A 23,367-nucleotide genomic window follows, 5' to 3' on the forward strand; every position below is an offset into this window, starting at 1 on the left:
GGCGGGACAGTTGGAAGGCACCTGAAACGTTCCTGAGTCACTACAACCCTCCAACCCTCAATGCTCCTCCCCCTATCCACACTGAGGTGACATGCGCTGCTTCATCGTGGCTGCAGGAACTGAAGTGAGGATAGTCCCAACTCACCTCCCCACCTAGTGGACACTTATGTCATGTTGTCTGAAGTCTGTTGCATATCTGTCTGAGGTGTTTTTTTTTGCAGAGCAAAGCTGCCCTCCTGGTGGAGGGTAACTCTGAAGTGCCTTTTTTCCCCTCCACCTGAACCAATCCTCATGTAACCCTCTGATCTCTATTAAGGTAGCGCGACTCAGGGTTGCGAATGACCACAGTCACCAATTCTTGTCATGTGTCTTGCCCATGTATGTCTGATCTCTGAATTGTGTGTACTGAAACTCTAATTTCCCTCTGGGATTAATAAAGTATCTTTGATTGATTGATTGATTGATTAATTGAATCAGGTGTGTTGGAGCAGAGAAACATTTACAACATGATAGATGGTGGCCCTCCTGGACCAGGGTAGGAAACTCCTAATCTAAACAGCATGGAAATCAGTTCTGAGCTGCATTTGGTTTGGACAGTGTTCATGACTTTTTCTGGTTCCACTCATGAACTGGGCCAACATACTCGCAGAGCGCTGCATGTCCAGGTTGGGTCTGAGCTCCACAGGCTGAATCGGATTGCTCCCCCCCGTCGTCTTTCTGCTCTATCACTCCACACAGTCCTGGAAGAGAGAGGGGGACTCACTTTTCCAATGCTGAGCACAAGCCTCTACAAAGACTTACCCCTACAGTCTGGAGGTTTGACTTTTGCCTGACAGCACCATGTACAGGCTGCCCAATGTATTGCACCTTAAGCCGTTCTAATCACTTCCGCGATTACAGCTGGAAGCAACACCCCTCCTTCATGAAAGTGCCCCTCTAGCCGGCCAACAGCGGTAAATAGCATTGTTTTATTCTCATGTTGTAGTTTTTATTCATAAATAAATATAATTTAAAGACTTACTTGTCCACGAGAAAGCCAACTCTGCATCTGTCTAGGTACATCTTCAAACGCTTGCACACTATGATTGACATCTGTATGTAAGCAGATGTCTAACGCTGAACTGCGGTAAACTCAAACTGCATGGGGCTCTATGCGAAGGAGGGGGCGGGCTTAGCAAAAAAAAGATATATTGCCTACATTATGGGTACTGACTAAGAGTATCACTAATGGATTTGTAAAGAAATCGTACAAAATTTGGGAAACTCTGGATTGCAGCTTTACCTCAGGCTTGTTTCGTTGTTCCCTATCGAACTTACAGTTATTAGTACATGATAAGAAGTAAATAATCAAACTTCTACCAAGTTTGGAGTGGGGTAAGACCTACCTGTCTGTGTTCCAGGAGGTGGTTCAGTGTTAAAATTGACTCCGTTAATCTGAGAGCAAGTACAGAAATGGAAAAGTTAGTCAGTGGGTCACACCAGAAAACAGGAGGGAAAACAGCAAAAACACCTTCCACAATAAAACATCAAATCAGAACAAGGAGCAGAGAATGGTTCACAAAGACACACTTTAGATCACTCTGATCCACTAGCTGTGGCACTTTACTTTGGTTCTTCTGAAGCTGATGGGCTCATCAGTAACTACCACACAGAACCAACTTTGAAAAATTAATGTTACAAAATAGATTTTTCAGTTTGTTTTATTTTTAATAAAATGCCACAAAATGCCGATCTGAAATTTGATTTCAATTCTGATTCAGTAAAGTGGAGTGAGTTGAATTTGTTTGTTAATTTAAATAAAAACGTGTTCTCATCACTTAACCCAGTTATGTCATCTGGTTCCACTATTAATAATAATAATAATAATAATAATAATGCATTGAACTTATATAGCGCTTTTCTAGACACCCAAAGACGCTTTCACACACTCTCACATTCACACACTGCTAGCGATGGTAAGCTACTTATAGCCACAGCCACCCTGGGAGGGTCTGACAGAGGCGAGGCTGCCATTTGGCGCCGTCGGCCCCTCTGACCACCACTAACACAGGCAAGTTGGGTGAAGTGTCTTGCCCAAGGACACAACAGCAGGATACCCCTGGCGGGAGCTGGAATCGAGCCCATGACCCTCCGATCATGAGGCAACCCGCTCTACCACCTGAGCTACTGCTGCCCCAAAAACTTGTTCTGATCACTTAACCCAGTTATGTCATCTGGTTCCACTAAACCAGGCTGGTTAGCTGGAACATGAGCTGAAACGATGACATCCATCAACCTTCATGCAACTCAGAGATGTCGAATACTTGCTCAAGTAAATTAACAGCATCTGTTAAATTTAAGTTAACAGCATTAAGTTTCAGAGACAGGCTGGGGGCCTGGTGTGTGTGTGTGTGTGTGTGTGTGTGTGTGTGTGTGTGTGTGTGTGTGTGTGTGTGTGTGTGTGTGTGTGTGTGTGTGTGTGTGTGTGTGTGTGTACCTGCAGTAAGACCTGCAGTCTGGCAGGTTCCCAGTCCCTCAGATAGAACAAGCAGTCTCTGGGATGGTGAGCATGAAGACCAGACACGCTGCACTCATCCACTGTGCAAGTCTGATGTGTGAGGAAGAGGAGACACCAGTAACGTGTTTGATTATTTAATTAACTTTTCTTTCACTCTGGGCAGGTGAGACATCATATCAGGTGAGCAACACGGTATTTAACGTAGACCTGCTCATTGTAAGAAAAGCTGTTCTGTTATTGTGATGTCCACAACCTTCCATTTGCATTTCGGCCACAATCACCTGAACCATAGTGGACTTCAGTTCCATTGGGGTGGGGGTATGGGTCCGATATTTCAGGAGGGTGTTTCAGTCGCCTTCAGCCTACTAAATGCGTACCGTCGTCCTGTATATGGCTATCGCTGAAGGTAGTGAAGAGTGTATTGAAAAGTGTCGTGAATGATCAGATATGAGGACCAGACACAGACCTGCCACTGAAACATTTTACCAAGTCAGAAGAAATGAAAATTAATCGTAATCATTTATTTTTATTTAAATGAGAACAGCACAGAGGCAACAAGGACCAGAACCAGGCAACCCAGAAGTTGGGGGGACTAGGGATCAACGTGACTTACCAAACTCCAGATTTTGTCGTTGCTAATGTTTAAATTGGTTTGATGATGGAAAATGTTTAAGTGTGACAAACACGCAACAACCAAAGAAACCAGGATGAAGAAAGGTCTAGGTACTTGGAAATCCTGACACTCAGCTGCGGCCATTTTCTCCACTGTTACTTGTGCGTGAGGATCACAGGGTGCCAGGGAGCTCATCTCAGAATTCTGTGTTTTCATTGGCTTAGAGGAGGTAGGTCCCTGTGATTCTTTGGTATGACATAGGGGAAACCCCCCTCTTCAACCTCGTTGCCGATTTCGTCCCCATTGGTGCGTCTTTGATGAAGTTTGACACGGTTGAAATTTTTGCTCACATTCAACCGTCTTCAAAACTATGACGGAACTCTTAGAATGTATAGAAAGGTATATAGGATATATGAATATATTTTAATCTGGTGTTTGACAAAGTTTTAATGCATACTGAAGAGTAGAAAGTGTTTTTAAGCCTCGAATGGATGACTGTTAGCTGCCAATATAGGTCACGTGACCAAAATGATGTCATCTGATTGGACAGCGGCGTTGTGTTTGTAAACAAGTAGCCATGTAATTTCAGTTGTGAATCAACTTTGGAGTAAATTGATGGGTTTCTATGAGTTCATTTTGGTGCAGTTTAGCTAAATTCTATTACATTCTCTTCTGTTGACATCTCCTGAAAATTTCAACCAATTATCTTTATTAATAACTAAAATATGGCCTCTTTTCTACGATGAACTAGACAGCTAATCAAAATTTGATTACAGGTTTTAATGCATTTCCAATGGAAACAAATGGGCATTAATTTGGATTGTTACAGGTTTAATGTCTCTGGATTGGCTGGGTGGATTTTGACAAATGAGGCGTCATTTTGTTAGTGAGCTCAGGCTCTATCGAGTAGACATACTAAACATGACACTTGATCACTTTTAAAGAAAATGCCCAAGTCCCTAAAAGGTCCAACATGGAAAGGTGGGACTGTTATGAAGACCAGAATGTGTTCTACAAACGTTCTGATGAAGACACTGTTGGAGACTTACCGTGTGAAATGGGTTGTTACAGCCACTGCAGAACTGGTATCGACACTGGGAGCAGCAGAAATGCATACAGCCTCCTTTCGATAGAGCATACTGGAAACGACAGTTAGGACAGGCTGGTGGAACGAGGAAGGGAGGACACATCAGAATTTGGAGAACAGAAAGACAGAAAAACACCATGAGTTCTTTCAGATGGTAGACATGAAGGAAATCAGAGTTTAAACATAAAACCCTAAAAAAATCACCATTAGCATGCTATAGAGGACATTTTTTATAACATTTAACCACTTATATTTCTCTGCTGTATGCTGAAACTCCTTTAAGATTCTTTAAAAATCTTTGATATTTGGCTTTAGCCATAGGCAGGAAGACCTGTGATGTAGCTGAGCTGAAGAAGCCTCTGACTTAAGACACTTTGTTGTTGAGTTCCTGTCTTGTAACAACTACCATCAGGATTTGTGTTCTCTACTTTCTGAAGCATTTTTCTTTGTCCAATCAGCTCTAGAGGCTCCAGAGTCATTCCCAAATAAGAGCCAACCTTCTTTTACTTCTTTCCGCTGAGCCAGTTTCAGTGCTAGTTTGGTGACAGAGCCTAGCACCAACTCCTTGCTGGGCCAGAGTCCAGGGGTCTCATTTATCAAACACTGCGTAGAATCCTTACTAAAACCGTACTTACGCTCAGCAAAAAAAAAAAAAAAGAACTTACGCCTAGTAGGTTTGTGATCTATCAAACATGGAGTACGCACAGCTACACGCAATCTCCGCTTCATAAATCAGAGACTAACGAGAATGTTTCTCAGCTGCTTTTTAGTCACATCCCGCCCTCACCACGCCCACTTACTGCCATAAATAGTCAATGCAAAGTGCCTTGTGGATCTCATGCATATACATAAGCCGACTGTTGCAGCGCTCCGCCAATGACATGGCGACCGTCGATCAAGGCAGATAAAGGAAGCGCACTTTCACAGAAGCAGAACTTGAGGTACCTGTGGGTGAGGTGGAGATATGAAAGGAAGTGCTTTTGCAAAACAAACAAGAGAAAATCCACGGAGTGGCGCAGCGTTGCTGAAGCCGTCAATGTTGTGAGTTCTTCAGAGAGATCTGTGGCGGATATTTAAAAAAATGCTCCAATTGGGATTCGATCCCCAGACTCCCGAGTGAAACCAGTCAGCCAAACGGAGATCTCCCCTGTACAAGTAGCCAGGGCGCATGATCAATCGGGTCACAGCGACAGGACACACACTGTCACAGACGCATGAAATTCTGTCTCAATTTGTCCCCCTGCTGATATTCTGCCTCCCGTATTCTGCGCTTCAGGCTGTGTGTACGCGCGGGCGTGTGTGTGTGTGTGTGTGTGTGTGTGTGTGTGTGTGTGTGTGTGTGAGTGTGCGCGCATGTGACTGCTTGTAGGGGGTCTTGTTCTGTGTGAAAACGAAGCAGTACAAGTGATAATGCTGCAAGATTTCATAACTTTATCCTTCTCAGCAGCAGCACTGCAGGTGCTCTCCATGTCCAAAATGTGTGTAAGTCAGGTCCTTAGTCAACTTAAAGTTGCGCACATTTTTCTGCTAAGTTTTCTTTCATAAATCCCAAAGTTTGCATGGAAAGTTGCTTATGTAGTTTTCCAACCCCGTTTTGTGAGTGAGCAAGCTTTATAAATGAGGCCCCTGGTGTTTAATCAGTAACACTTGCCTCAGTTCCACTGCAGGGTTCAGGATGGGGTAGGGTGCTGTTTTTTCTGTCCTGATTGTAAAAAGAGTCCATACAACCGACCTGGACTGTGCCACTGATGGCACTTTCGTGGCCCTCTTCTGTTGTAGATTCATAGCGAAATGGATTGGAACGGTTAGGGCGAAGAAACAACATAGTTCACTGATTGGGGGACAAAAATGCGTCACTACAAGCAAAACAAACCCCGGAGTTCCGTTGTTTGTATTTTCTTTAGTGGTACATAGATGTGAGAAAATGCCAGCAAGTAGCTGGTCTAGCTTCTTAGCTTCAAACATTCCTCATCATCGTCTGCATTAGCCACATTCAGGATGAGCTAGGGAATCGGTAAGGAATTTTGTAGAAGGGTTTAAAGAAGTTTCTCAGCGCATGGCAGCCGAAGGATTTGAGTGGACGCTGGAAGAGTGTCGGGCCAAGATGAAGAAATTAAAAGCCCAATATTAAAAGGTTAAAGGTGGCAACAGCCCAAGAGGAAATGGGAGAAATACACGGAGGTGATGCGATGAACTTGACACTATTTATGACCACGGAACGGCAAACTGAGGCAGTGAGGCATGGCTGGACCCAGCAACCGCTAGTCACATGTGGAACATGTTGGTAAGCATTTCTTTTTTGTCTTTAGCTCTGCAGACCATTCGTTGCAGCACCAAAAAACTGAATAGTTGCACAACTTATTTATGAAATTGCATGTTTAACCCTGCCTGTCAAGTGAGAGTTCAAACAGCTACTAAAACGCTCCACTGAAATTACAAACCCATACTGGTCCACACCAGCCGACAATGACTCGCCCTGACCCATTCCACACCCCGCAGTGGAACCTAGCTCACTTTCACCTCCGTCTGCATGGTGATGCAACCAAGGTGTGAGGACGGGTTTACAAAAGCTAAAAACGTTATTTAGGGAAGTGGCAAATTCATCTTTTGTTCAAATGTAGTCGCCACTCTGTGCCTTGCAGTTCACCAAGATCATGTGATGTACTGTATCTTTGCAAATTCAGGAAAGTGAGATAGCAGCACTTGCAAGTGTCTGATGAACTCCTCCATAGTGCCCGCATGTGGGGTACAGTTGTGTTGCAGCACTTTGGGTGAAGCAAGCAAACAGTTCTTTGAAAGAACCAGCACCAGCTCTGAAACCAGCACTAAACTATTACCGGTTCTTTTGTGGTAGAAAAAGGGCAATTTATCAGCTTTTTACAATCACTGGCTCTAATGAAGCTACTCCAGATCACACTGCACTCTCCACAACAGACAGAGAAGATATAAGACATCTTACAGCAAACACAGAAAGATCTCAACTTACTCAATGAGTCCAGTCTGCTCTGGACTTGTTTGTCCTTGTAGTCCATGAGGCAGACACCCTGTTTACTTTTAAGACTAGGCTTAAAACGTAGGGTTACGTTATGTAAACCCCGGTTCTTTGATAACAAAGTGAAGTGTTTCACTATGGGAATCGACCTGGCGTGACCAACTACGGAAGCTCCAATGACATCACGTCTGTCCCTGACAGAGCGGTTGTGCCGTGCCCAGGCTCCACCCACCTAGTATATACACAGCCAACCAACCCCTCCTACTCATTCAGACGATTTCTTACCGTTAATGCAAGAAGGGAATTGTTGGTGAAACATCTCACTCTGTTATCAAAGTACCGGGGTTTTGTAACGTAACCATATGTTCTTTTTTAACTTCGTTCGGTGTTTCACTACGGGAGATATGGCCCACTCCCGGATTGCATGTCCCTCCCGAAGCGAGCTGCAGCAAAATTCTGCTTAACCACTAAGTAGATGATGTGCATCCTGCCTCTGGCACTGAATGCGCCAGCAAAGGTTGAGACACATCCAGCCTGTAAAACTGCACAAAAGTTAGCAGCGTGGCCCAGCTAGCTGCTGCACAGATATCCTGGACTGACACACCACGAAACAGGGCCCAAGATGTGGCCATGCTCCCTGTAGAATGAGCCCTCACCCCCACAGGGGATTCATTACCCTTACACCTATATGAAAGGTTTATTGCTTCTACAATCCAGTGTGCCAGTCTCTGGCGAGACACAGGTTTGCCTTTATGGGCCGTGGCCCAAGAAACAAACAACTGGTCTGATTTTCTGAAACCAGCAGTCCTGTCCATATAAGCCCTTAAAGCTCGAACAGGGCAGAGACAATTAAGCTTCTGCTCTTCTGCTGAGGAAAAATGAGGTGGGTGAAAAGCCAGCAGCTCCACAGGGGAGCAGCTATAAGATGACTCCATTACTTTTGGCACAAAAGCTGGATTGGGCCACAGACACACCTTAGTGTAACCAGGGGCCCACCGTAAACAAGAGGGACTGACTGACCATGCCTGAAGGTCACTCACTGTCTTTGTTGTAGTTAAAGTTAAGAGCAGTGCAGTTTTTAAAGAGAGAAATTTCAATCCAGCCCCATCTACAGGTTCAAAAGGATGATGACAGAGGGCCTCCAGAACAAGAGAGAGGTCCCACAGTGGTACCAGTGGCCTAAAGACTGGTAGCTTACGGAAAGCACCCTTCATGACGCGACTCACTAATGGGTGTTGCCCCACTGGTTTGTCACCAAACTCCACATGGCATGCAGAAATTGCAGCCAGATAACCCTTAATAGTGGAGAAAGCTTTACCCTTGTCCATCAGACTCTGCATAAAACAGAGTACATCCCCCACCGGACACTGAAACAGGATAACATGTTTTTCTTCACACCACAACTCAAAAACTCTCCATTGACAGCTGTAAGGAGGGCGAGTTGAGGGGGTCCTAGCGTTTTGAATGGTGACAATGACACTTGGGGGCAGGCCTGCCATGCTCAGATTCCACCTCTCACAGGCCATGCCCACAGAGACAAGCGGTCTGGCTGAGGGTGACAAATCTCTCCCCTGGCTTGGGACAGGAGATCCCTACGGACAGGCAGGGGCCACGGTTTGTCTCAAAGCATCTGGATTATTTCTGCCACCCACGGCTTGGATGGCCACAACGGAGCCACCAAGATCAAAGACAGGCCCTGTTCCCTTACTCTTATTAGAATGGAGGAAATCAGACTGAGAAGAGGAAACGCATACAGCAGCACTCTCGGCCACTGGTGAGCCAACGCGTCGACTCCCAGAGGCGCGTCCGTCAGGGAGAAGAAGAGTGGGCAGTGGGCGCTTTCCCATGAGGCAAAGAGATCTATGGTAGCCTGACCGAATCTCTGCCATTTTTGGTGCACCAACTGGGGTTGGAGTTTCCATTCTCCGTACAGAAGATTTCCTGTGGACAGAAGGTCTGCCCCTCTGTTCAAGCTGCCCGCCACATGTGTTGCGCGGACTGAGAGGAGTCTGGAGCTGCACCACAAAATTATTTCCTTGGCTAGTGATTGCAGCTGTAGGGAGCATGTCTCGCCCCGATGGTTGATATAAGCTACCACTGTGGTGTTGTCCGTCTTCACTAAGACATGACGGTCCCTTAAGTGGGGCAGGAAGTGCTTTAAAGCTAAAAACACTGCTAGGAGTTCCAGCACATTTATGTGAACCTGTTTCAAACTGTGTGACCAAACGCCGTTCACTGCTCTCTCCATCAAGGTGGCCCCCCAACCTGTAACTCAGGACACCACCACCCCTGGCAGAACCCCGGTTGTGAGAACTATTCGGTCTCTCCAAGGCTGGAGAGCCGACATGCACGCCGGAGTTATTTTCACTCTGCGGTGGAGATGATGGCAGGAGCACAGTTTTAACGACCTCACCCACCGCTGAACATCTCTCATCATAAGAAGCCCCAGTCGCACCACAGAAATCACTGACGCCATGAGGCCGAGAAGGCGCAGGCAAAGTCTGTACGACGCACGCTTTCCTAACTGAAAACGTGCGACACACTGTGTGAAGGACGCGATCCTCTCTTCTGACAGTGAGACGCGATAAGTGAGAGAGTTTATCTGAAGACCCAGATATTCTGTGCACTGTCTGGGGAATAAACTGCTCTTTGTCCAGTTTATTTTGAACCCGAGGTCAGTCAAATGGTTCAACACCACCAGCGCGTCACTACTTGCTCCCAGGAGGGAGCGCAAATCAGATAATCGTCTACGTAAGAGAAAATTTTGATCCTGCGAGTCCTCAGTGAGGACAACGCCGCCTCCACACACTTGGTGAACACCCTCGGTGCTAATAGCAGCCGGAACGGGATGGTTTGAAACTCGTAGGATGTGTAGGCAAACCTGAGAAATTTCCTGTGTGGAGGATAAATAGAGATGTGAAAATAGGCATCTGCAAAACCCTGGTGGGCCTCATTGCTCGGCACCATCCTGATCGCTTTTTTGTTCAACAGTGAAGCGATTTTGTCTTCCAGGATATGCGCTGAATCCTCTCTTGCCACTGACGTTATCATCCCGTTGAAACGTGGTGGTTTTGAGGCAAACTGAAGCCTGAAACCCCGACAAATGGTCATCAGAACCAAAGAGGGGGCTGCACATGCGCGCCACCTCTCGGCCCAAGCCGAAAGCGAGCTGCTGTTGGGTGACGTCATCTCCGTCACCCGAGCCTCAACTCGTCCCGTGGGAAGAGCAAGAGGGCCCTCTGCTGGGCACAGAGGGACCTGATGGGGTTTGTTTATTAATTTTTGTGGGGAGCTGTCTGCCCTTGGCTGAATGCCTGGCTGCAGAAAAGCTGTCTTTATTTTTAAATGATCCCCCTGAACATGTTTGCACACATTTGGGAACAAAGTGCTTGGTGACACTGACTGTGTGCTCATTTGAAAACTGAAAAGTGTTTGGCGACACTGGGTTTTCTGCACCACACACTCGTCTCTCTGAACTAAAGAGGGAGGAGCCAACAAAACAAGTGGACTGGGAACCACAGGAGTGTCTGAACCCTGAACGCAGAGGTCTGTTTTTTCCTCTGAAAACCTCTTCTTTTGGAGAGAAGCAAGAGCAGCTAGGATGTCTTCTTCCTCTTGCCCTCGCTGGGGTGAGATGAGCGGTTCCTGGCGGCTGCTGCTGCAAAAGCGTGCTTCCCCCACAGGCGAGGGTTCTCCGCCTTGTTTGGCTGACCACCTGCTGATCGCTGTGGTCTAGCCCTACCCTGTCGACCCTTTGCCACTGAGGCAGCTGCTGCAAACCCAGGCTTGGGCACCTGAGGTGGCTGAGGGCTGTTTATGAGGCAAGCAGAGATTGAAGGCCTCACCTTCCTGCTTTCTGCGGGTACTTGTCTCAGTCATCTTCTCCAAGGCAGGTCGAAAGAGACCTTTGGTAGGGTCATATGCTGCATCCATGACTTCAGCTTTCTGGATGTCACCTAGGCCTGACAGGTTTAGCCACAAGGCTCTCTCCACCCGAAACCGCCAAACCCATCACACATCCACAGCACTGGACTGCTCCTAGAAGAGCGCAGGATGAGATCATTCACCACTCAAATTTCATCCCATAAAGCCGGGTTAGGCACCCCAGAGTCCAGCTCTCCTTGATAAGCTGACAAGAGAGTAACCGCATTGAGGGAACACACAGATTGGCCAGCATATATGTACATCCTCTGAAAAACGGATGCCGTGAGACGATCTGTTTTAGATGGGAGAGAGATGCTGGATGATGCTGACACGGATCTGCGGTTGGGGTGAAGGTGGTATGCCACTGAAGGCTCCACCGTTAGGGGTTAGAGCCAGCCCCAAGTCCCCCATTCCATGCACCTCCAGTTTAGAGCATCCCTTGGTGGGGGGTTTACTCTTAAATGGGCTGGACCAGTAATGGCTCATTTCTCTCATGCAGGCTGGGACAGCCGGCAAGAGCTGCTTGGGTGGAGCGGAGGATAGTGGGAGCCTCTTACCATCATACAGGTCTCGTTCCATCCCTTCTGCCCCCTTGGGCTGCTGGCCACTGAATGCTGAGCATTGCCGCTGCTCGTCTGCAAACCTCTTACATGTCGGTGTCCCCCTGTGATGCCACCCCAGTGCCACTAGACGGCCTAGAGTGTTGAGCTGGGAAGGTGGAATCCTCTTCCTCCTCTTCCATGTCCAAGTCGAGGAGATCCGTTCGTATCACCTCCAGCCTCGTCATCACCCACATCGAGTAGCCTGCTGTCAACCAGCCCCTCGAACAGAGGAGGTAGCGGGGGCTCCTCTTCCATCATATCCGCCCAGCTAGTGGAGGCTCGTGGCTGATGGTTGTCACCTGTATCTACAGGCGTGGCCGAGCCAAGGCTTGGGTCCTGGCCGTTAGCCACTGCCACTCTATACCTCCTTTCCCTCATCTTCTCAGGCATGGAGGAGCAGTGAGGGCATGTCTGCGGGTTAGCCAGCGATGCCTGGGCGTGAGCAGCACCCATGCAAGCTATGCACAGAGGATGAGGGTCCCTGCCTGAAATAGAAGTCCCACAAGACGCTGGGCACAGGAGGGATGCAACCTCTTTAGCCTTCGGTTCCGACCCGTCGGTCGGGGTAGGTGTGGAAGCCACAGCTGAAAATTCGACTCGTCGTGACACGTTAGCCTGAAAAAGCGTTAGCAAGCTAGATAGCAGGTGTAAGTCTACAACTAAAGCTATATTTTATATGTAGGGCAACTCGTCGTGACACGTTAGCTGCACCAAAGTAGCTCATTAGCAAGTAAATACTCAATAAGCAAAGGACAGGCTCGCCTCAACGCGTTAGCTTGAGCTACACTCGCTAATACTACTCCGTCAATGACAACAGAGTAGTCGTGGGAGCAGTTCGCCGTGACGCGGTGACTGTTCCTAGCGAAGTGTGCCAAGTGACTTAGAAGCACTTACTCAGCTCAAATCCAGACCGCGTTGGGACTGCGTTCGGCGACGTATCCTCACGATATGCCTGGGAACAGTTAAGCATCTAACCAAAGATAGCCTGAAAATCGCTGAGGGAGCAAAGTGTAGTTTCTCACGGGAAGAAAGCGAGAATGAGTAGGAGGGGTTGGTTGGCCTTGTATATACTGGGTGGGCGGAGACTGGGCACGGCGCAACCAGTCTGTCAGGGACAGACGTGATGTCATTAGAGCTTCCGTAGTTGGTCACGCCAGGGCGATTCCCATAGTGAAACAGAACGAAGTTAGAAAAAGAACTCTTATTTGCTTAAGCCTATAGGTAAAATCTGAGTGATGTTAGCCCAGTTGGACGACTGGGGGAGTTATCTCTGTAGTTATGCTGCTATAGGCTTAACCCTGATTTATACTTCTCCGTCTGCGTTGGTGCGGAGACACGCAACGCCATTATGCGTCGGCGCAAGGGCTCTCCGACAGGCTCACAGAGGGTGACGGAGACATGCACTAAATTTTAAACATCTGTCGAAAGTAACAGAGACCGCAAGCTTGTGATTGGTCGGGACGCCGCTTCCTGTATATTCGTCACCAGCACCGCTGTTGCTCCGTTAAAAGGTAAACAGATATTTAGCAGCAGATCCAAAACAGATTGAAGAATGCATCGCGGAAAAAGTCCAAAAATATGAAAATGTATTCATCCGTGAGTGAAGGAGTACAAACATGGATGGAAAAGACGGGAAATGTAGGTTTAGAGGTGGCGACCACATGAGGAGGTGGAGGAGAATGAAGGACAAATTTGTCTGTGTTAAAAAGTCTCTGACATACATAAACGCATTAGTAAATACACTATCGTGGACCGGATACATGAGTGTTATGGTGGCAAGATATCACAGAAAAGCGCTACGCCCTCCGTTGTCCTGGCGAGGAATTGCTTTGCAGCACTCCGCTGCCTGAACAGAAGTTTGAATGTGAAAACCATTCTGACACTCCGTGTGCGTCTCTCCGTTGTGGAGCTCACGGAGAAGTATTAATCAGGATTTTATCTGCTGGAGGACATACTGACCACTCTCACACTCTGCAACTTCCTTTTGCTACTACTCTCCAAGTGCATTATTCCCGGTTATTTCAAATGTTAACTTTACATTTTTTCTCACTATTTTTCTCTCTAGAGAAGTTATAGCAGTTTTTGGAGGAATTCATAATGTTTTTTCAGGACATGTCCGTAGTCATTTAAGACAGATGTGGGAGACTTTTTGGTACTAGAACATGTCTTCCACAGCAATGGAACCGTCTCCACAACCCAAGATGCAGAGCATGCAAACATGCTCCTGAAGCAGTCTAGCTCATTATATTCAGGTGTTAGAATTGGACAGGTGAGTCAAGTAGCAGGATCAATGCACATGAACATCCACGAGGAGTATGGACGGGTTTCAGATTTAAAGTGTGTGTGTGTGCGCGTGCGTGCGTGTGTGTGTCCACTCACTTATGCCATTGTCTCTGAGGTATCCAGCTAGGCCCTGTTTTTGGTATTCTGGATCATTCTCTCTCTTCCAGGACTGGTACTGCTCACAGGACAGACCTGCATGCTGTGGCTCCCACTGCGCGCGCGCACACACACACACACACACACACACACACACACACACACACACACACGCACGCACGCACGCACGCACGCACAGCACACACACTAAAATTGAAGTTTATTTGATTGGAACTATTTGTTTGTCAATTCAAATGAACGTATGAAACATTCATTTAGGGCTCGTAACTCAACTGATGGTGATAAAAACCACACACCCCTCCACAGACCAGATCCTCCCTCTGCATCAAAGTGGACCCACTAAAGCTGTCTTCATGAACACATCACTGAGCTAAATGATCATTTCAGGATTTTTCAAATCCACCACCATCATCAGAGTGCCAAAATAAATCATCTGTATCCTGCCTGATTGACTACTTTCTCAATGCCCAGTAATGAAATACTTTGTGAGTCTTGTTATGGCCCAGGTAAAGAGCAGCCTTCCTAGGTCCTAGGACCTTCTGTAATTTTAATATCGACCTAACAGGTCAATAGAGGAAGCTATATCCACGTCTCGCTGTCTCACTTGGATAAGAAGGACACCTGTGTTAGAATGCTTTAGCTCAGCTTTCAACACCATCATCGCACGAAGGCTTCTAGGTAAATCTGACTGAGCACCTCCCTCTGCAACTAAGTACTGGATTTCCTGTCAGAGGCCACAGTCTGTCAGTATAACATCACCAGCCCCATCCACGAAAGCGCAGGGGGCACCCAGGGCCATGATCTCAGTCACTTGCTGTTCCCTATGCTGACCCATTATTGCACCATCACACACAACTCAAACCACATCATCAAGTTCACAGAGGACTAGGGCTGCAACCACTCGATAAAAATCGATAAAAACCAAAATGCATTGGCAACACATTTCTTCATTGATTTGTTGCGTCTTGTAACTTATTTTTGTGCTGTGCAAACTTTACAGGGCTCCCCCAGCGCTTTATAAGCCTGGCGGCCCGCCAGGCTAAGCGTCATGCCCCGCCCCCCTCCCCAACCCCACCGTGTCCGCTGACACGAGCGGCGCAACGAAACTAGAACCCTCCATCAGCTGATGCTGGTGAGAAGCAGCAGCGGAACATGTGCAACCACCCCACCCCGCTCTCACGGAGGAGCGCTGAGGGACGGAGCGTGCAACGCGCGACACCCCCCCCCGGGCGGCCAAATTTGCCAGGCTTTAAGTCATTGTCTGGGGGCAACCCTGCTTTATGTACCAGTCAATGTGTGCAGCTCATCTGCAGGATTATGGCATGCCGCTGTAGCATGTAATTTACAAACATGTCTATCTGTGAACATCATTTAAACTGGATTATTGCTAACCTGTACAAAATAGATATGTCACCATTTTTTACAGTAGAAATTAAATGTTATTAGCATTTCCAGTAGCTTACTACTGAACTTGTTAATGAAATACATAAAATTGTACTGATCATGGATTAATTATGGATATATTTAGGTGATAGCATGTTGTTTAGCACGCTACTGAACTGTTTTCTAATCATGTTCTGTTGTTAAAGTAAAGGAAGGAAAAAAATGTTTCCTTGGCAGTTTTTAAGCGTTCCAGTTTAATCCGATTAATCGAGTCGAGACCCCGTCCGATTCGCCAATCATCCAAATAATCGTTTGTTGCTGCCCTACAGAGGACGCAACTGTGGTGAGACTCATCAGTCACAATAACGAATCAGCGTACAGAGACAAGGTTCAGCAGCGGGCTGTCCTGTGTGATGCAAACAATTTGTTGCTGAACGTGGACAAAATGTTTGTCGACTTCAGGAAATTCCACCCCGACCACACCAGCCAGAATCCACGGCTTCACGTGTAGTCTGTAAAGAACACCAGCTTCCTGGGACTTCACCTCTCAGACCACCTCACCTGGAGAACATCCTGCATCATGCTTGACCCCGCACCTCCCCACAGGGACTATTTACACCCTTGCCATCTACAAGACTCACACATCCAGGCTTGATCCACCAAACTGTGCAATAGCTTTTTCCCACAGCCCATTAGACTTTTGCACATCCTACCCATCCTGCCACTGCCCTACACATCTCCTCTCTCTGTGTGGTTGATATCAGACATGATGATAAGGTTTCCTTTGACTTTGATCTGAACCAATAAGAAAGTGTGAACCTCGAGTAGAAGCCTTTTTAGTTTCATAAACTCTTCTTGGGGAAAAAAAAACACAAATTAACCACAAATAAAACAAACAACCACCCACTAATATTGACTGCTAGGTCTGTTTTCCCTTTCATCAACATTAAAAGATGAGTTTAGGAGGTTACTGAGGGAGTTTGTGATCTAACAGCTCTAAGCATAAGGAGTTAGACAAAAGTGAAACACTTACAGGCTTTTTGCACTGAGCACAGAAACTGTTCTGGCACTGAAAACACGTGACCTTCAGCTGGTCCCCGTCATAGATGAACCCATAGGAACACTGAGGAAAAGAGGAAGAGCTGATCATCCAAAGTGATTCAGATATGAACTAAAATGCTGCTGAGAAGTGAGAAGCAGCTTATAGGAAGTGCTTATTATGCTAAGTTCCCGTGAGCACTCAGACCAGGGAGACCCAAATGATCATAAATATATTTATAATCATGGAAAGTGTTTTATGAGCCTTTATGAACGTGTGAAAGGGCTTAACACTCAAAAAGTGGTTGTAGCAGGAATATTCCTCTAAACACCATGGATGAGATAAATGCTTCAGAAGGACCCGAACCCATGGTCCATCCAGGATGAGCACTCACTCACTCACTCACTCACTCACTCACCTGTTCTCTCAGTCGCTAACTCCTTGATTCACTCACTCACACTCAACTCTCTCATTCGCTTGTTCACTCAACCGCTCACTCGCTCACCTGCTCTCTCATTCACTCACTCACCTGCTCTCTCATTCACTCACTCACTCACTCACTCACTCACTCACTCACTCACTCACTCACCTGTTCTCTCAGTCGCTCACTCCTTGATTCACTCACTCACACTCAACTCTCTCATTCGCTTGTTCACTCAACCGCTCACTCGCTCACCTGCTCTCTCATTCACTCACTCACCTGCTCTCTCATTCACTCACTCACCAGCTCACTCACTCACTCATTCACTCAATCAATAGATCAATAAATCACTCACTCACCTGTTCTCTCATTCGCTCATTCACTCACCTGCTCACTCATTCACTCACTCACCTGCTCTCTAATTCACTCACTCACTCACTCACTCACTCACTCACTCACTCACTCACTCACCTGCTCTCTCATTCACTCACTCACTCACCTGCTCACTCACTCACTCACACTAAACTCTCATTCGCTTGTTCACTCAGCCGCTCACTCACTCACCTGTTCACTCACTCACTCACTCAACTGTCATTCGGTTGTTCTCTCAGCCACTCACTCACTCACCTGTTCACTAAGCCACTCACTCACTCACACTCAACTCTCATTCGTTTGTTCTCTCAGCCACTCACTCACCTGCTCACTCACTCACTCACCTGCTCACTCACTCACTCACACTCAACTCTCATTTGCTTGTTCACACAGCCGCTCACTCACTCACTCACTCACTCACTCACTCACTCACTCACCTCTCATTCGCTTGTTCTCCCAGCCACTCAACCACTCACTCACTCACCTGTTCACTCACTCACTCACTCACTCACAATCAACTCTCATTTGCTTGTTCTCTCAGCCACTCACTCACTCACTCACCTGTTCACTCAGCCACTCACTCACTCAGCCACTCACTCACTCACTCACCTGTTCACTCAGCCACTCACTCACTCAGTCACTCACACTCAACTCTCATTCGCTTGCTCTCTCAGCCACTCACTCACCTGCTCACTCACTCACTCACCTGCTCACTCAGCCACTCACTCACACTGAACTCTCATTCGCTTGTTCACTCAGCCGCTCACTCACTCACCTGTTCAGTCAGCCACTCACTCACTCACTCACTCACTCACTCACTCACTTCACACTCAACTCTCATTCGCTTGTTCTCTCAGCCACTCACTCACTCACCTGTTCACTCAGCCACTCACTCACTCACTCACTCACACTCAACTCTCATTTGCTTGTTCTCTCAGCCACTCACTCACTCACCTGTTCACTCAGCCACTCACTCACTCACTCACTCACTCACTCACTCACAAACACTCAACTCTAATTCGCTTGTTCTCTCAGCCACTCACTCACTCACCTGTTTACTCAGCCACTCACTCACTCTCACACTCAACTCTCATTCGCTTGTTCTCTCAGCCACTCACTCACCTGCTCACTCATTCACTCACTTGCTCACTCACTCACACTCAACTCTCATTCGCTTGTTCACTCAGCCGCTCACTCACTCACCTGTTCACTCAGCCACTCACTCACTCACTCAGCCACTCACTCACTCACTCACACTCAACTCTCATTCGCTTGCTCTCTCAGCCACTCACTCACCTGCTCACTCACTCACTCACCTGCTTACTCACTCACTCACTCACTCACTCACTCACACTCAACTCTCATTCTCTTGTTCACTCAGCCGCTCACTCACTCACCTGTTCAGTCAGCCACTCACTCACTCACTCACTCACTCACTCACTCACTCACTCACTCACACTCAACTCTCATTCGTTTGTTCTCTCAGCCACTCAGCCACTCACTCACTCACTCACTCACACTCAACTCTCATTCGCTTGCTCTCTCAGCCACTCACTCACCTGCTCACTCACTCACTCACTCACTCACTCACTCAACTGCTTACTCACTCACTCACTCACTCACACTCAACTCTCATTCTCTTGTTCACTCAGCCGCTCACTCACTCACCTGTTCAGTCAGCCACTCACTCACTCACTCACTCACTCACTCACTCACTCACACTCAACTCTCATTCGCTTGTTCTCTCAGCCACTCACTCACTCACTCACTCACCTGTTCACTCAGCCACTCACTCACTCACTCACACTCAACTCTCATTCGCTTGCTCTCTCAGCCACTCACTCAACTGCTCACTCACTCACTCACTCACTCACACTCAACTCTCATTCGCTTGTTCTCTCAGCCACTCACTCACTCACCTGTTCACTCAGCCACTCACTCACTCACTCACACTCAACTCTCATTCGATTGTTCTCTCAGCCACTCAGCCACTCACTCACTCACTCACCTGTTCACTCAGCCACTCACTCACTCACTCACTCACTCACTCACTCACTCAATTCTCATTCGCTTGTTCTCTCAGCCACTCACTCACTCACTCACCTCTCTCATTCACTTGTTCACTCACTCACTCATTCACTTGTTCACTCACTCACTCATTTGCTTGTTCACTCACTCACTCATTTGCTTGTTCACTCACTCACTCACTCACTCACTCACTCACTCAACTCTCATTCGCTTGTTCTCTCAGCCACTCACTCACTCACCTGTTCACTCAGCCACTCACTCACTCACTCACACTCAACTCATTCGTTTGTTCTCTCAGCCACTCACTCACTCACTCACTCACTCACTCACTCACTCACTCACTCACACTCAACTCTCATTCGCTTGCTCTCTCAGCCACTCACTCACCTGCTCACTCACTCACTCACCTGCTTACTCACTCACTCACTCACACTCAACTCTCATTCTCTTGTTCACTCAGCCTCTCACTCACTCACCTGTTCAGTCAGCCACTCACTCACTCACTCACTCACTCACACTCAACTCTCATTCGCTTGTTCTCTCAGCCACTCACTCACCTGTTCACTCAGCCACTCACTCACTCACTCACACTCAACTCTCATTTGATTGTTCTCTCAGCCACTCACTCACTCACCTGTTCACTCAGCCACTCACTCACTCACTCACTCACTCACTCACACTCAACTCTCATTCGCTTGTTCTCTCAGCCACTCACTCACCTCTCTCATTCACTTGTTCACTCACTCACTCATTCACTTGTTCACTCACTCACTCACTCATTTGCTTGTTCACTCACTCACTCATTTGATTGTTCACTCACTCACTCACTCACTCATTCGCTTGTTCACTCAGCCGCTCACTCACTCACCTGTTCACTCAGCTGCTCATTCACTCAACTCTCTCATTCGCTTGTTCACTCACTCACTCATTCGCTTGTTCACTCAGCCACTCACTCACTCACCTGTTCACTCAGCCACTCACTCACTCACTCACTCATTCGCTTGTCCACTCAGCCACTCACTCACTCACCTGTTCACTCAGCCACTCATTCACTCACTCACTCACTCACTCACTCATTCGCTTGTCCACTCAGCCGCTCACTCACTCACCTGTTCACTCACTCACTCACTCACTCACTCACTCACTCACTCACTCACTCACTCACTCACTCACTCACTCACTCACTCACTCAATGTAGACAGGAGTTTCACAAGGCGATGCTTTTTGTGTTATTTGAGAGTAGGTCCTGACTAGGTCATCAGGGTGTTTGATCTTTGCTGCAGAGACCTAGAGGTGTGTGTGGGGGGGGTGGGGGTGGGGGTGGGGGGTTGTCAGGGCAGGACTTGCTGTGTTGGGCTGGGAATCCTTTAATAACCTCTTGCAATTTCATTATCTTTTCATTTCCTTTCCATGTTATTGTTTTTCTCAGGTCCAATCTTTTTATTTAACGATTATGGTCTTAGTGCCGGGCTGCAGTTGACAGCCTGTTTGCTGACAGACTCACGTGGCAGCACCAGAGGAACTTTGGGTCCTTGATCAGAGCCTGCTCAGTCAGCTTCTTGTGGAACAGCTCATAGACTTCTGGATCCAGACATTCTCTCAGCTGACAGACACAGACAGACAGGTAGGTAGTCAGTAGAGTGTGTAGGCTGTTGGACAGATATGAAGGTAGGTAGCTGTGGTGTCACTGGCATGACATGAGGAACAACAACATATGCAGGGGCGGACTGGCCTATCTGGCATTCTGGCAATGTCCCGGTGGGTCGCTTAGCCAAGCGGGCTGCTTGCCCAGCTTGGGCCGACAGTACTCCACAGTTGATGATCTGCAGAGCATTAGCTACATGGTAACCACAAGCTAACAGTGTTTTTCCAGGCGTTTTTAGCAAGAAAAATGCGGTAGAGCGATATCGTAGGAGTTGTCTTACCGCGTTAGCATGTAGCTAATGTCCTGCTTATCTCTGCCCGTGGAGAATGAGCTGATCTGGAAGGCCAGGGCTCCCGGTCGCAGTGGTCTGGCCCTGCTTGTAATTTAACAGTCCCAGTCCATATTAGATCTCACATTCGGCCTAGAGACGAGTCCGTGGGCGGCAACACCCCCCACCCCCACCACACTCCCAATGGGGAGGGCCGACGGTTCGTAAAAATGCCAGGGCCAAATTTTGGTCCCAGTCCACCCCTGAATATATGTGTATATAGAGGCAAATGTCTAAATAGTCCAAAGTTGGCTCCAAAACTGTTTCAACAAATCTTCCACCATCTTAGGTGTTCCACTCCGTCGCATCATCCCGCCCACACCGAAAGGCGGAGCACCGTCCTGCTCAGGCCAGTGGCAGGCCTGCTGAGCTTCTGATGGAGCGTGGCTAGACTGACATGAGAACAAAATCATTTTGCTTCTGCAACTGGGGGTCTACATTTCTAGGCTAGCATACAACCTGACTTTGATCTATATTAATTGGAAAAATAAAATAATAATTAAACCGTTGACACTGAACGTGCAAACTTATACAGATGTAATTCTCTGATACAGCCGTTCATCACTTTAAATTACAAGTAGAGGGTCACTGTGGAGCTGTGCAGGTCAGGGGAGAACCGTTGTGCCCACTTCATTGGCAGCAGGTCAGCGCTCACTCGCCTCACATAGCCAGTGGGGCGCGTGAGAGAGGCCCATGGACTTGGACTCGACAGATGGGTTTCTGTCTTTTTAATGAACCTCTTGGTGTGAAGTGTGTGTGAAGTGTGTGTGAAGTGTGTGTGATGTGTCCAGTAGCTGAGACTGCTACAGTCACCAACAATAAACACACTGGTTTTGAAGATCTGGTGAAGACATACACACACCCTGACATTCTAACCCAACAGCCTCCTACCTGGATGTCCAGGGTGGAGAAGTAGCTGTTCAGATGTTCCGGGTCATTGATGTCAGGCTCCCAGCAGACGGGACACACCATGTCTCTGATGTGTTTGTCTCTTACAGCGATAGTGAAGTGCTGCTGGAAACAGCCACAGCAAACAGAACACTGGCACGATGTCAAAGACTGCATCTGAGTGTGGAAATAGGGACAGAAAGTGATGTTAGAGGCACAACTTGTTTAAGTTATAATATTTGTATGGCTGGTTTCTTTGCACTAAATCCCTCTCACATGTCAGCAGCTTGATTCTTGACATTTTCATGACCTGTTAGGGATCTGGCACTCTAAAGAAAACAAGCTGGAATTGTCCACGCCCACCCGCCCCCTGATTGGCTGCTATAGGACGAGAAGCTCCAAAATCTGTAAGGGGCTCAAAGTAGAGCTGCTGCTGATGGAGCAGCTCTACTCTTAACAGGAGAAGGGTGGGTGCTAATTGACAGCTTGTTTTACCACATAGTTCCTAAAAGCAAACACTGACAGTAAATGGATGGACTGGTTTTTATGTTTGGGGTGTTTATAGAGGACGCAGAAATCTGCATGGCTGCACAAAAGGAAGCAAAAAGGGGAGTTTTGAATAATATGTCTCCTTTAAAATGAACCCTGAATTACAGACTTGTTGCTCTAAAGATGTTACAAAGTATCTCTGCCAGGGGCGTGTCCAGGGAGTGGCCTGGGGTAGCACATGCCACCCTTAGAATCTGATTGGCCACCCCAGGTGCCACCTGTTCCATTTCCAGTTTAAATTGACTTTGCACTGTCGACAAAAGCTTGAGTTGTAAACTCCAAAAATAGTGTGTGGTAGCATGCACCTTTAACATTGTCTTCTAGCCCAGGCCTACAGAACATTTCTGTAGTATTCATATTATTTAATATTTTTTCCTATTCAAATAAATAGTATTTAGAGTCCCACTCAACTCCAGTTGGTGGCAGTAATGCAACAAGAATTGACTTGCTAACCACCACAAAACTAGAAGATGAATAGAAAAACATGGTGATTGTTCAATGTGAAACTCCAAAATTCACTAGAAAGTAAGTAAATAAATAAATAAATATGTGTAAATAAATAAAAAAGCATAACCATTGGTGCCACCCATGCATAAACA

The 23,367-nt window shown here is 47.2% G+C and overlaps 1 protein-coding gene across 3 annotated transcripts in view; it reads right to left on the minus strand.

Moving 5' to 3' along the window:
• rnf31 (ring finger protein 31) overlaps nucleotides 1-23,367 on the minus strand; it is a 75,060-nt gene that overhangs the window by 12,171 nt on the left and 39,522 nt on the right. For all 3 annotated transcript variants that reach the window (XM_054747215.2, XM_015957568.2, XM_015957567.2), the window contains 8 exons: nucleotides 22,223-22,396; nucleotides 20,863-20,961; nucleotides 16,532-16,621; nucleotides 14,095-14,209; nucleotides 4,160-4,272; nucleotides 2,477-2,587; nucleotides 1,386-1,434; nucleotides 644-740 (listed from right to left, as the gene is read on the minus strand). In XM_054747215.2, coding sequence (XP_054603190.1) covers nucleotides 644-740; nucleotides 1,386-1,434; nucleotides 2,477-2,587; nucleotides 4,160-4,272; nucleotides 14,095-14,209; nucleotides 16,532-16,621; nucleotides 20,863-20,961; nucleotides 22,223-22,396 — 848 coding nt within the window. The remainder of the gene's footprint in view (nucleotides 1-643; nucleotides 741-1,385; nucleotides 1,435-2,476; nucleotides 2,588-4,159; nucleotides 4,273-14,094; nucleotides 14,210-16,531; nucleotides 16,622-20,862; nucleotides 20,962-22,222; nucleotides 22,397-23,367) is intronic.

This window comes from Nothobranchius furzeri, chromosome 11, assembly GCF_043380555.1.
Source record: "Nothobranchius furzeri strain GRZ-AD chromosome 11, NfurGRZ-RIMD1, whole genome shotgun sequence".
NCBI lineage: Eukaryota > Metazoa > Chordata > Actinopteri > Cyprinodontiformes > Nothobranchiidae > Nothobranchius > Nothobranchius furzeri.